The 15,048-nt window shown below is 47.8% G+C and overlaps 1 protein-coding gene across 2 annotated transcripts in view; it reads left to right on the top strand.

Annotated features, from left to right (window-relative positions):
* Window positions 1-11,982: 11,982 nt before the first annotated feature.
* The window catches only part of UST (uronyl 2-sulfotransferase), a 303,266-nt gene continuing 300,200 nt past the window's right edge, over window positions 11,983-15,048 (top strand). For both annotated transcript variants that reach the window (XM_042940047.1, XM_042940048.1), the window contains exon 1: window positions 11,983-12,446. In XM_042940047.1, coding sequence (XP_042795981.1) covers window positions 12,200-12,446 — 247 coding nt within the window. In that variant the 5' untranslated portion in view covers window positions 11,983-12,199. The remainder of the gene's footprint in view (window positions 12,447-15,048) is intronic.

Below are 15,048 nucleotides of genomic sequence, written 5' to 3' on the forward strand. Positions count from 1 at the left end.
CTGCCTCTCCAGTCTCACCTCATGTCACTTGCCCTCTTGGTTAGCCCATTCCCAGCATAGTGATAGTGGTGCACAAGTTCATTTCCATTTTGGGGTCTTGGTATGGGCTGTTGCCCATGCATGGAGCACTTGTTTTCCAGATCTTCTCCAGGCTGCTCCTTCTCATTCTTTTGGTCACAGCTCAAATGCCAACTTCTCAGAGAAGACTTCCTTGTCCACACAGCCTTCAGGAGAGTCTCCCTCCCAACCCATAACTCTCTGTCACACTACCCTGTCTTATTTTCTTGGTGGCGTTTACTACTATGTGGCATAATCTATTTGTTGATTGCCTATCGACTCTCACAGAGAATATAAATTTCATGAGAGCAGAGCTTGTCTTGGGTCTCACTGTACCTCCGGGACCACACACACATTGGGTCCTCAGTAAGGATCGGCGGAATGAATGCCTGAATATGATACATTTTTAGCAACTTAAACACCATGATAGTCTGAGGAAAGATTTGATATTTCCAATATCACTTAAAGTCTTTCCATACATCTTTAGCGCCAAGTAATCTACCCTAGTCTTTTGATATAAGGATGAAAATGATCTTCTTATTTGGTAAATTCACTGGAAGTATTTAGGAGAGACCACAGTTTATAGTACAGGGTTCTTAATCTGGGTCCATGGTCCCTTAGAAGGTCCATGGATGTGCATGTTTGGGGGGAGTGAGTTCACAGGTGTGACAGATCCTCAGGTGTCACAGGTGTGACAGGGTCAATTTTATTTGACCCAAATAAAATTTACTTCATTAGAGAAAAAGTATTATAGACTCATAAGATCAGTGTTTATGGTCTAGCGTTGCCTCCTGCAAATAATATAAATTTGGGCAGGTTCTGTAAATTCATTGCATTCTACTTTCCTCATCTCTACAAATAATTCTTTTGCATTCCAGCTTACGTGTACCTGGCACTGTAAAAGTGTATTTAATCTCATCACTAAATGCTAGGTCTTTGCTGCATCTTATGGATAATGATGATAGGCTCAGAGCACACTCAGGTCACGTGCCTGAGATCACATTCATCCCCAGGTAAGTTCTAGACCAAGACCCATGCTTCTTCCACTCTCCATATTCCTGCTCTTTGTAAGAGTTTGCCTTGCCATACTTTTGGCACCACATCTTCCCCAGGTAGGATAATTTCTTGCTTCACCTCCCTGCATAAAGAGAAAAGCAGCCAGCTGGTGATGTGTTTCTTCTACCACGTAAGTCTCATACCGAACCAGTTAAGAGCTCTGGGAGCCGAGGAGTATAGATCTTATTATCCATTCTTTATAGAAGTGAAAACTGAGGTACAAAGAGGTTCAGTAATTGACCTTATGTCGGAAAGCTAGTAATTTGCAGAGCTGGAAGATTATACTGCAAACTCTAATATTTTCTTACATATTCTATTACCATGACCTTGGGAATCTTTATTGTACTAAAATTTTTTACTGGAGAGCTGACTCTCTATCTTCATAGTTCGGTTTTTGGCTGATCTTCAAAAAATTAGTTTAAAGTACTTTGCAAAGCTTGAGCAATATTTTTCTCTAAGAAGACAGGAAGGTATGTGACATGCCCATTGAACAAGGACTAATGACACTGTTAAGAAGGGAGGAAAAAGGATATCACTTCTACATCGATGTCGACTCTTACACATTAACACCAGACAATGACCTCTAAAATAAGGAGAGTGACAGCTTAACATTGTGAATTGACAAGGATTTTGGAAATGAGGAATTAAGTTTGGCCAGAGATTCAACTCTGTAGCTATGTGGCTGAGTAAGAGGTAGCTGAAAAATCACATGAAAGCAACTGGTGAGTATCTGACTTAAATTTCTTCTCTATTCACTCTATCTAAACAAATGGTCTATTACAATTCGTAAAAAATAGAGAAAATACTGCACAGTTTCCAACAGAGCCTTTAGGTGGCCAATGATATCACAGAGGTCAGTCTTTGGGAATAGCTATGCAGTGCAACTTTTGGTTTTAAATACATTTATCCTTAAGGATAAGCTAAAAGCTAAGTTTTCATAAGTCGTGTCAATGCATAGGAGTTGAAATATAAGCAATAGCTTGTTGGTCACTGAGTGTTTGTTTTTTGCTGCCCTCTCATTGAAACGTACCACTGGACTGCATACTTTTAAGTTAGGTAGGCTTTCAAGAGAATGGACGGGAAAGGGCAGGTGTTACCAGCTCCTGACTGTTTTCAGTGCATTTTTGTCCCATATACCAGATTAACTCCCCAGCTGCTTTCTGTCTCTGTCTTTGCCTTGTGGTTCCTTTTCTTCCCTCCTATCAACGCCTTCGTCTATGATGAGATCAAATATCTCATCCGTTTTATTCACCATGTTTGCATTGGAATACTTCTGGCTGTCTCTAAAAATCAAATCAGTCTTCAGAGGATGAAGATACGTGCCCTTCAAGAAACTGACAACACAAAGGGAAATTCAGAAATATAAGGCCCAAAGGTGCCTTATAATGAAGATGGTATAGTTTGAATTATTTCCCTGAATTATTATCTTGGCCTTCTAGTTTCTTTGCCTTTAGCTGTTTTGTTAACATTGACAAAGAAAGCATTTTAGGTTCACGGGGGCTGAGTTGGAAGATAGAGAAAGAGAGAAAAAAAGGCAGGTTATGAGAAACATTAGTCTTGGCTCTCCCACTCCAGGTCTAAATACTACTGTTCCGGGAAGTTTGGAAACCACTGGATAATTTGAGGCTTCTTTGGACTGAAGAGGAGAAGACTAGATCAATATCTCTCCCTCTCTCTTGCATCCTCTCCTTCTCTTTCACCCCTGCCCCACCAAAGAGCCATGAAGGATACAAATGAGGAAGCAAGCTATCATCAGACACTGGATCTGCCGATGTCTTGACCTTGGACTTCCCAGCCTTCAGAACTGTGACAAATAAATGCTTGTTGTTTAAGCCACCAGTCTGTGGTATTTTGGTATGGCAGCCTGCAATGACTAACACAAGGGCATTCTCAGAACGGTAGGGTTTGTTCATCCTTCCTTGGAACAGATGCAGGAGGTATTAAGCCTTCTGGAGAATCATAGTGCCAATCAGCCAGAGTTTAGAAGTGGCCGAGGATGGATTCTTTATTATTAATTAATTTTATTTTTAACTAATTAATTAATTTTTGAGGGTGAGAGAGAGCAGAGGAGGGGCAGAGAGAGAGAGAGAGAATCCCAAGCAGACTCCACACTGCCAGTGCAGAGCCCAATGTGGGGCTTGATCCCACCAACTGTTAGATCATGAGCTGAGCTGAAATCAAGAGTCAACACTTAACCGACCTAGCCACCCAGGCGCTCCTCGAGGACAGATTCCAAGCAGCGAAGGCCTGAGATGGCTCCTCAAATCTACCTAAGATAAGTAGGACACAGCAAGATCCAGAAAAATTCCTGTGCTCCCTCGAGGTAGCAGAGGGCCAACAGAAGGCGACTGGCTGTTCAGAGCTGGTGGTCACTTCATGCAACAGAAGATTTTGCAGCACAGGTGGTTGTGCACTAGGAGCCATGCCAGTGGGAAGCAGAGAGCAAGTGGAGAGGTCACCAGCCGTGGACTGCAGGGACTGGAGTCACCAGGGCATCGGAGACTGTGAGCCACAGCAGCCACACCTGTCTCAGTGACACATTACATGCTCCTACACAGAACCATCTTTGCGGGGAAGAGGGGGGCCTTTGCAGGGAATTTTCAGCTTAAATTTGACAGAATATTGACCCCAAAGGGACCAAGTATAGTAAGCGTAACCTGAAAGAGATTGTTTACAACCAGAATGGCTGGATAGATGAGCTGAGCTAGACAGATTCCTGCCATCCCTAACCCCTACCACTCGAGGGACTAGGCCTCTGGAGTAAGATGTGATCAGTTAACAGGAAATAAAGAAAGTGTCATAGTTTCATATTTTAAGCGGTGGCATTGGGATTTAAACAAATATCCACAATGTGAGGGTGACAACACTCATTTGGATTAACAAGTAAAAAGAAAGCCATCCTATTACTTTATTGTCATGCTTTTTAAGCAAGGCAGGGGAGTCCATCAAATCACCGATCTAACTAATTAAAAGCAAAAAAAAAATCTTGTGATAAATGAATAGAGTAGAATTTATATTTGTGTTCAGCTGCATGAAAAGCACCAGGCATATTTCATAATAGACCAATAACATTGCATTACATGAAGTTCTACACAAAGTCCATCTGAAAAAAAATTACTCAGCTAGTTATTGGAAATAATGTCTCTAAAGGCCCCATGTAAGTTCCCACTCTGCCAGGCTGTCCTTGCCCCCTATAGACTCCTCCCTCCCTCTCCCTAGCCTGACATCTGGCTTCCTCCCCACCGATGTGCATCAGATACAGTCAATGTGAAAGCTACACATGGAACTCATAACCATGAATTCAGAATCCTACCACTCTGGGACCAAAAATAGTCACCAATTCGATCATCTAACTTTATTCATTGTATTTGCTGGCAAGCAAGTCTCAAATCTAAAAATCACTTTCATACTCAAAGGACAAAGGTTTGTAAGACAACTTTAAAAATCAAAGAAAAATTATTCCTTTTGGACAGGAATTGACTATTGAACTTCACTAAAGATTTTAATGACTTTACTACTTACGGTATGTAGCAAGCAATTCAGTATTCAATAATGCCTCGCATTATTGTCAAATTTCTGCACTCATGGCACTCCTGTCTTCCTGAAAAGACTGCAAATTCTTTGAAGGCTGAACATCTGGTGTTATACTTTGCTGTTTTGCTTTATTGTAATTAACAGAGTGATAGGCACATAACAGTGCTAAATGTTTATTTATTGCATGATTGAAAGGAATATATAATTCTAAGCTATATTATCATAGATGAAGAGTCTAGTCAAGAATTTTTATAAGAAAAATATAAATGAAAACTTGGATACAGTATAGAACCTCTTCTGAGCATGCTGAAAAATAAATCGGCCAGACAATTCACTCTGAGGTTAGTGTAATCACTTGTACTGCCAAGAGATCTAAAAATATGATCCAAACAGCAATCTGCACTGTTAAAGTGATATAGCTCTTACCTTTTAAGGTAAGACAGTCAATACTTGGACATATTAAAAATGTTTTTCTTTGCTTATAAACAAACTTAATTTTTTAGGCTTTTAATAGGCACTAAACAAAGACTTTTTTTTTTTTTAATTTTTTTTCAACGTTTTTTATTTATTTTTGGGACAGAGAGAGACAGAGCATGAACGGGGGAGGGGCAGAGAGAGAGGGAGACACAGAATCCGAAACAGGCTCCAGGCTCCGAGCCATCAGCCCAGAGCCCGACGCGGGGCTCGAACTCACAGACCGTGAGATCGTGACCTGGCTGAAGTCGGACGCTTAACCGACTGCGCCACCCAGGCACCCCTAAACAAAGACTTTTAAAGAAAATTCACGCTGGAAAGAAAAAAGTCTGTTGGAGGCCCTCCCTTTTCTCAGAGGTGGAGGAATTAGACTTTCACGGTGTTAGGTTAGGACTATGAAACACAGTCTATAGTTACAGTACCTGTTTGGATAAGTGGTTTCTTTCTGCAAAAAGGTAAGCCATGCCTGTCTTTTGTGCACTCCCTATGTTGGCATTATTTTCTCAGCAGCATCTGTTTAACTGAAATAGAATCAAGAGTTTCTGCTGAACACTTGCTGAGAGCTAAGAGCCCCATGGGCACTGGCACAGGGGAGGAATCTCTAAAGAACCTCTGGACGAACTACAGTTGGTTTCCTGTGATTGAGGTCCCCTGTTCGTAGCAATGATGCAGCCACAGATCTCCACCTTTCTTCTCGTCATTGCCCCGCAAACACATTTTGCAATCTTTCTCAGTCAGTTCTCTTTACTTGGAATGCCTTCTGGGCTACTGCCCAGTTATAAGTCCTACTCACTCTGCAATGCAGTTCGTGTTCCACCTCTTCCAGGAAGCCATCCCAGACCAGATCTCCCACAGCTAATATTCCTTGTTCTTATGGTCTGTATCTTCATCTGTAAAGCGGGGAAGACAAGAGTACCTACAGCATGACGTTGTAAGGATCAAATGACTTAATTCATGTAAAGTGATTAGAATATGCTAGGAATATAGTGAGACTAACACAGTTTGGCTATTATTATTAATCACAAGACATCTGAGATTTAAAAGTCCCTTTTGTTGAATGCTATCTGTCTTTCTTGGCTTGCTTGCTTCCGTGTTTATGCCTTGTCTCCTCAGGAGAGGGAGAAGAGTAATGAGCGTGCTTGGTTGGAAAGTACCTTTGTTCTTGATGTGTGTAGCTAGTTCGGAGGGTGTGCTGCACACTGGAGAGTGTACAGAGAACCCAAGACCAAGTTCCCATAGACACAATGACCAGGGATCCACGAGACCGGAAGCCAGAGATATTTTAATCTTATTAAGACCTTGTTCTCTCATTTGACTGCACAATTCCAACGCAGAGGAACAGATCAGGCTGGCTTGTGATTTATCATCCTTATAATATGAACCTTCTAGCTCAAAAACTTTCCTGGAAACAGACCTACTTTGAGTAGGGCAGTGAGAGAAAGAGGATACAAACGTAGCCCCAGCGGTCTTCTAAAGCCAAAGCTCAAAGAGCTGGGCTTCCGGGAGAGTGAATTCCTCGATCCCTGAAATGAACAACAGTCTTGAAGATAAGGCGCACTTCTGCCAAGGTGAATGGTAGCAGCAGGCAAAACTCATGGGTTTGTGTTTCTTTTCTTATTCCATGAGGCATTCTTAATCCCAGGGTACGGCTAAACTGCTAATTAGACTAGGGGTCATGGAGGCAATGAAGGTTCCTCCCTTCTTTCCTCCTTCCATTCCTCTGTCCCTTCTTTCTTTTCCCTCCTCCCATCCACTCTTCCTTTCAATAAATATAGTTTTAACCGCAAAGAATTCCTTCAATGATCATTTGAATGTTCTAGGAGATGCAGATCTGCTCTCCATTCTCTCTACCTCTCATCCCCAATTGGGCAGACATGGAATAATGAGATCTGACTCCATGAACTTCATTCAATTCCTTCATATTAAAAACTAACTTTTCTTTCAATAAATATTTATTGAATGACCACTACCTGTCGGCACTATCCTAGGTGCTGGGGAAAGAGCAGTTCATGAATGAGACACAATCACAGCCCCCTGGTTCTTGTTTTCCAGGGAGGAGACATAATACACCAAATAAAAAATACCAACATTTTGGACTATGGTAAATTCTATGGAGAAAGTTAAAGGACGTCAAGGAAATAAGGAATGCAGGTGCGTGTGTGCATTCTGTATGCGGTAGTCAGGGAAGGCTGCTTTGATAAAGTAACACTGGGCAGAGACTGGAAGGAGGTCAAGGGCAAGCTATGTGCAGATCTGGGAAAAGAACCTTCTAGGCAGAGGGGACCACAGCTGTGAAGGCCCTGATAGAGGAGCAAGTTTTGTCTGTCTAGTGAACAGCGATGGGGCAGGTGGAGTAGGGAAAATGATCGGAGATGAGGCCAGGAAGACAATGGGGCCAGATTGCATTGGGTCTTGTAGGGCACGGAAATGACTTTGGCTTTGCCTCTGAGTGTTTTGGGAGCCGCGGGCAAGTTTAGAACAGGGGAGTTACATTCCGTCTGCTATGTGGGGGATGAGTATCCAGTGAAAAGCTGGGAGCAGGAAGGAGTTATGGCCAGGACTACTGGTTGCCACTTAATCACCACCTGTCCTTTCTTATTTTAGTGCTAGAACCCTGATTTTTTTTCTGGTAGCAGCCCTGTGCCCAGCTGAAATCTCTATTTCTTGGCTCTCTCTCAGAACCGGACCACAGTCCTGTGACTACGTTCTGGCCAAAGAAGTGTAAGAAGATGATTGGTAGCATTTTTGGAATGCTGCACAAAAAGAGCTTACTCCATTGGGAGGAGGCCTTTTTTCCTCTTTTGCTTCCTCCTGTCACCGGCCAGGAATGCAAACATAATGGCTGGAGCTGCAGTGGGTATCGTGACTCATAAGGTGACCCTTCAAACGAGGATGGGAGAACAGAAAGCTCCGATAGGTCCCTGGTGAGAGCGGGATGCCTCACCAACTTTGCACTGCCTGTTTCTGGACTTGTTTCACAGCAGAGAGATGTGCCCTCCCGTATTGCCCACGCCATCGCTATTGGGGATTTTTTTTAGTTATACGCAGCTGAACCGAAACATAACTATATAGGAGGCCGCTGCAGTCCTCCAGGGGAGAGAGGTGGTGGACCAGAGTGGTAGCCAAGCAAGTCAGATTCTAGTTAGGTTTTTGCAGGTAGAGCCTTTAGGATTTGCAGACGGGTTAGACACAGGGGTGAGAGGGGAAGAGAAACCCTGAGGAAGACTTCTAGGTTTTGCTCCAAGCATCTTGATAGCACCATTAATTGCAGAGATGCAGAAGGCTAGCGAGAGAGCGAGATTCTGGGTTTGGGCAGAATCAAGAGTCCAGGCCAGTGGCAAGTTGGCCTTGCTTGAAGCAGGGAGGGACACAGAGAAACAGGAAGGAAGGTGGGAGTGTGGGATGTAGACTGGCGGAGAAATGAAGGAGTTCCTATCCAATGCTCCCATTTTCTCAACAAAGTATGAGGCCAAGTCATCAGCTGAGACTGAAGGAATAGAGATACGAGGTGCAGATGGGAGAAGAGAGAGAGACAGAAGCAGTCACGTTAGAGCAAGGGATTGTTGGGCAGCAACGGGCAGGCTCTGCTGGTCATTTGGGCCAATATAAAGTGAAGCAATCAGCAACACTGTGTGTCATTCTGTGGCCCAATCTAGTGGCAGTGGCGGGCTTCGCAGGGTTTTGCCAGATGAGTCCGTAGCATATAAAATGAAAGGAACCAGGGGGTGAAGGGGTGTCTGCAAGATAGGGATCACAACGATGGATCAGGTATCTAAATTGGGGAAAGGGGCAAGTGAACACACAAGACGAGCGATGGATTGAAAAGTTGAGGGTTCTTGAAAAGGCTGAAAAAATTGCTGGAGTGTGGACATTTGGGGAACCAAGCAGGGCAGCTGCTGATGGTCAGAGAGGCTCCTGCTGAAAATGAGGGGCTCCGATGAGAGAGAGGAAAAGTCACTGATGAGAAAAGGGATGAAGAAGCCCAAGACACTCGAGGTGTTAAACAAAGTATATTAAATTTTTTTTTTAACGTTTATTTATTTTTGAGACAGAGAGAGACAGAGCATGAACGGGGGAGGGGCAGAGAGAGAGGGAGACACAGAATTGGAAGCAGGCTCCAGGCTCTGAGCCATCAGCCCAGAGCCCGACGCGGGGCTCGAACTCACGGACCGCGAGATCGTGACCTGAGCTGAAGTCGGACGCTTAACCGACTGAGCCACCCAGGCGCCCCAAACAAAGTATATTAAGTATAAGACTATCCATAAAAATTGTTCACAAATTCCCATAATTAGTTGATTTATTAACCAGTTTGAATAAAGATACCATTCATCAGTGTAAGTACTTTAGATTAAAAGTTTGTTTGTTTGTTTGTTTGTTTTCTGGATGGGACATTTAGAAGACTTCACAGAGCAAAATTTTACCCCCAAATCTAAGTGTTTGTTAGGTGAAAATGCAAGGCATTTTTTTTCCCCCACGTACAACTTCTTTGTACCTTGATTTTTTTTCCCCTTCCTGAGTTTTTTTAAAGACGATTAGTCCGTTAATGCAACCTTTTAAAAACTGACCTGTTTTTTCTTTCTAAAATTCTTCATGTCACAGCTTGTTTCTTCTAAGCTGGGCCCTTGCCTCCTTGTGCTTGCCTCAAAACTTTTTCACAACTGGAAAAAAAAAAAAACCCTCTTATTCCCATATTTACTTACTTTTACAGATGTTTATTTCCTTCCTGCCTGCTTCATTTCCCCGTTATAACCTCATTCTTGCTCAGATTTCTTTGTTGAGGGGAAAGAATTGGAAGGTTTCCTAACCCATTCTGTGAGAGAAGTTTCTGGGCCTTGCGAGCCCGCAGAACCTTGCACAGTATCTTACATCTAATGAAAAACCGTCATATTACGGGATCAGGCCGCAGGTACAGGTCCGATTTGTCAGAGGTGGTCTCTGAAACGTTATCAACACTGCTTTGCTCTTCCGACCCTCAGTCCCTCTTCATTGACTAAAAAATTATTAATTGGGCGCCTATTCTGGGCTACTCAGTGTGGTGTTTAAAGTAATTCGCATTAATGGGCAATGACTGATTGCCTTAATTCTCTCAGGGGCATTCACATATCTCAAATGTGCATATTAATCCAAATAAATCTCTGATTCATAGAATAAATGTGAAACAAACCACGAACAGCGTAGGATTTTCGGTGACAGAACAAAGGGACTTCCCTTTGGACCCCAAAGCAGCCTTCCCATCCCTGAGAAGGTGGGCTAGGGCAGAGAACTGGGAGGTAGAATTTGTGTGTGTGCATGTGTGACACTACCCGCCTCATCCATAACTCTCTCCAGCTTAAGATCTAGGTGTCTTCTTCACCCCTCTCAAATCAGGAATGAGAGGTACGCACGGATTATGGTTAAATCGTATTGTTCTTAAATTGTAAGTTCCTGACCTCAGGATCCTCTTATTGTCCATAGAACAGTTTTCAGATACACACCTTTAAAAAGGTTTTCGGGAAAACGGTCTTAGAATCATAGGGGTCCCTGGCTCCTGATTCTTTCTTGCAACTGGCTGGCTGCTACTGGAATGTTCCAGTGAGAGGCATCAAAAACCCAGGGCATCCTTTCTCAAGGTGGTCTGGGCTGAGTGAGTTTTATCTCTTCCTCCAATCACTGTGCAGATTAAGAGAAAAGGGCCGGGCCGGGTTGGGAGACAGTGCAGGGCAGTGGTTAGTACAGTGGGCTGGAGAGTCAGACAGACTTCAGTGCAGCTCCCGACCGGACTCCTAGAAGCTCTGTGTCTTGGGGCAAGTCCCTTGAGCCTCAAGTGGTACAGCTTGTCTCCAGCAGTAAATGATTCTTACTGAAATTGTGGCTGATGAGAGCAGCCCTTTCGTGCATCGCCCACCCCCATCACCAGATCGGTGTTGGATGCGGTCTTTTCTACCTTGGGAGGTTCTCTTTCAGGTCCAGAAACTTCCCAAGGAAGGGAGGGAGGCGGCGATGAAGTGGGTACCTAAGGGCCCTTCCCCGCCTCATCGGCTAGAGGAAGGACCTCCGGGAGTCCGCCCTGTACCACCGCCTTGCCTCTCTGGGCGCTACGTGGATGAGGGGCTCTGTGAGCAAGGGGAAAGCGTCCTCTTTCCTTTCTCTACCAGGAGTCGGAGCGAGAAGCCTGACCCCAGGGGTCATGTCGAATTATAATTCACACCACTTGCTCTTGGACCATCTCAGTCAAGTCTCGAACACATACCCAAGTACCTTTTTTTTTTAACCGGCCTTTTGTAGGCAGCTCGGGATCTAGAAGGAGAATCGAGTTCCTGAAATGAAAAAAAAAAAAAAAAACATATAGTAAAAGAAGTCGTGCTTCTTCCTGCCGGTGACTGTTTACAAGAGAGGGAAGTCAGCGGGGCCCCCCAGAGGTCGCTGGTGGCGCAGAAACTGAGGCCAGACTGTAGAGAAAGGGGGAAGGAGAAAAACACCCAGAAACTTTCTTCCTCGTGGCGAATAATCGCCGCCCCCCGCCCCGCTCCCCGGTCAGAGGCAGTAACGTGACACCCGAGAGAAACCCGGAGACCCGAGCGCCGAGAGGGAGGGAAGAGGGAGGAGAGAGGGCCGCGGAGAGCCGGAGAGGGAAAGGGGAGGAGAAGAAGGAAAACCCCTGTCAAGGAGGTGGAGCGAGGCGACGGTGTCCGCCTCCCGTTCCTCCCTGCCGTCTTTTAGAGGAGTCTGAACAGGGACAAAACACACCGAGACCGACAGACACAAAGCCGGGGGGTCCACGCTGGCGCTGGAGGCGAGCCCCGGCGGCCGCGAGCGAGCCCGAGGCGCGGCGGGGCGCGGGGCGCGGGGGCGCTAGCGGGCGCGGGCGCGGGCCGAGCCGGGGCCGGGCACCTCGGCCGCTCGGGCCGCGGCGGCGGCGGGGACCATGCCGAGGAAAGTCTCCTGAGCCCGGCAACTTCGGCCCCTCCCCGCCCCCACCCGGGCTGCCCTCGGCGCGGCCCTGCCCATGTGCAGCCGGCCGGCCGGGCTCTCCTCCTCGCAGGCGGATGGGTGACCTTTTCCTGGCACGGGCAGGCTGTGCGAGGCGGCGGAGCAGGCGATGAAGAAGAAGCAGCAGCATCCCGGCGGCGGCGCGGATCCCTGGCCCCATGGGACCCCTCTGGGGGGCGCCCCTCCGGGCCTGGGCAGCTGGAAGCGCCGGGTCCCCCTGCTGCCTTTCCTGCGCTTCTCGCTCCGGGACTACGGCTTCTGCATGGCCACCCTGCTGGTCTTCTGCCTGGGCTCCCTCTTCTATCAGCTCAGCGGGGGACCCCCTCGCTTCCTGCTCGACCTGCGGCAGTATTTGGGTAAGGAAGGGGGGCCGGGCGAGGGCGGCGGCGGCCGCGCGAACTTGTGCGGGGGAGGGGGGGAGGGGACAGGGGCGCGCCGGGGACTTGTGGCGTTGCGACCGCCCGCCGGCGCCCCGAGGCTCCCCAGGTGGGACGTCCGGGTGCCGGCTCCCTCCCGCGCGTCCGTGCGTGCGGCCGTCCGTCCGTCCGCCCGGAGGCGGCGGGCCGGACAGGTACCCCGGGCGGGGCGCCGCATACCTTCCCCGCCTCTGTCCCGGGGTCCGGGGCGGAGTGCGGGCGTGTGTGTTTGTGGGTGTGTACGAGTGTGTGTTTTGTGGCCTGGAGGTGTGGGGAGCGGCGAAGGGAAGGGACAGTCCCCCTCCCCCCACCCCGTGGCATTGTCGGTGACCGTAGTCCTGTCTCGTGAGCACTCCGGGGGCGTGTGGGGGGTGGAGTTAGCTCCCCTCCCCGCTCGGTTCTGCCAGTTCTGCCCCGCGAGTCCCTCTCCTGCCCGCCGGCCTCCGTGACCCAGGGGCAGTTTTCGGGCCCCCGTGCTGACCCTGGGCTGGCTTGTCCTTCGGCGGCGGCGAGGGGGACGCGGGGAGGGGCTGCGTCCGGGGATCCGGGGCTGTTCGAGGGCCCCGGGTCAGCCTGGCCGGCAGTGTCGCCTGCTGTGACCCGAGTCTCTTCTGCGCTGCGTGCGTCTCAAGTCAGAACTTTTTTTTTTTTTGGGGGGGGGGGGTTGCCTTGCGCTCCGTGTCTTAGGAGCGAGGCCGCCCGTTTTTAGCAGAGGTGAGGAAAGGGTTGTGCGGCGAGAGGAGAGAGCGGCCGCAGAGAGAGGGCGTGACCCGCCGCTCGGTGCGGGCGCGGGGAGAGCGGTGCCAGAGCCGCGCGAGCGCACGCCCGGGTCCCGGCTCCGCGGCTGGCGCGCGCCCGGGTCCGGGAGGGGCCGAATCTCCACCCCCCGCCCCTGCCCGCGCGGCCCGGAGAGCTTTTGCGGGGGCGGGGGGAGAGGCTGGGGAGGCGCCAGCTCCCTGCCCGCGTCCGAGGTGATGAACCTGAGCCACCCGGCCAACCTCCGGCATCTGCCTGGCGCGAGCGGATGCGCAAAGGGAAGCCTCTGGAGCGCTGGGCCGTATCGGGCCAAAGACTCCAGGGGGCTGGAAGCCTCCACACTTCCCTCAAGAGTCCCTGAGTCGCGGAAGCCACAGGTCTGGATAGCAGGCCGTTTTCGAAGGACAGGAACCACCTCAGCAAAGTGACAGATGGGTTGAAGCGTTTTGAAATAGAAACGCAGATAACAAGCATGCCCTTTCCACGCAGAGAAGCTCAGATTTTAAAAGGTACGCTCCTGTTTCGGTAGAAACTTGGGAGAACTCTGGTTTTGTAAGATGCTTTAGGGAAAATTAAAGGAAAACATTGTCCGAGCAGATTTGCAAATAACAATCCTCAGCATCAGGCTTCTTAGAAGATTGGGGGTAATAACGCACTTTTATTAGGGAGTCAAATCTCTTTTTTTCCCTGAGTTCTGCATTTTGGAGTCTCATGGAGACTTCACAGGGTCTCAGACACCTGCTAGTGCTATGAAGGTAACTTTTTCTTTCTTTCTCTTTTTTTTTTTTTTTTAACGTTTATTTATTTTTGAGATAGAGAGAGACAGAGCATGAACAGGGGAGGGGCAGAGAGAGAGGGAGACACAGAATCTGAAACAGGCTCCAGGCTCTGAGCTGTCAGCACAGAGCCCGACGCGGGGCTCGAACTCACCGGACCGTGAGATCATGACCTGAGCCGAAGTCGGAAACTTAACCGACCAAGCCACCCAGGCGCCCCCTTTTTTTTTCTTTTAAACCATCAACCATAATCCCTGTTAACTGGCACTGGGAAGTGGTTTTGAAGCTTAGGGGTCTGTAAAATCTGATAACGAATACTTTGTTGAAATTCCCTTCAAGCAAAATGTGGAGGCCAGTGGGGCAGGGAAAATACAGTGCATGGAGAAGGAAGACATCTGTGCTTAGTGCCCTCAAAGCAGTTGGCTTTAGGGAGGGCGCTCAAACTTCATGGGCCTCAGGTTTTTCATTAATAGAGTTCCGGGCTGCACTAGGTTGTAGCTCAGACCTCCATCCAGCTCCTGAGATGTTGTGGTTCTGATACCCTTCTTGGGGACAGGAAAACCGGAGAGGAGGAAAGAACAGAGGCGACCCCGGGGGGTAAAATCAAGAAACTGTGACGTCTGGCACGTTAACCTTTTGAAAATTGAGCCCAAAGTGTGTTGTGCCCAGAATTGAATGCTTTCATCATATATTTCAAAAGATGAGGCCTGATAAATTTGGGGGCTCCGTTGGTAGAAGGGTGACTTCACTCTGGAACTGGGAAGGACTGATCAGTTGAACATCGCTGCTGTTAGTAACTCATCAGGAAGTTTCTGACTGACATGATGGGGTAAAAAAAAAATGACATCACTTCTGTAAACTGAAAATAGGATACCTTGGCCAAATTTGTTCCCTGTTGTTTTGTTGCATAAATATAATGACTTTGGGGAAGAGTGGGCTTGTGGTCTTTAAGAGGGTCTAAAATATACCCTTAATAATATAAGGCCAAGGTATCTGCAGAATACTTTCCC

Source organism: Panthera leo, chromosome B2 (genome assembly GCF_018350215.1).
Source record: "Panthera leo isolate Ple1 chromosome B2, P.leo_Ple1_pat1.1, whole genome shotgun sequence".
In the NCBI taxonomy this organism is placed as follows: Eukaryota; Metazoa; Chordata; class Mammalia; order Carnivora; family Felidae; genus Panthera; species Panthera leo.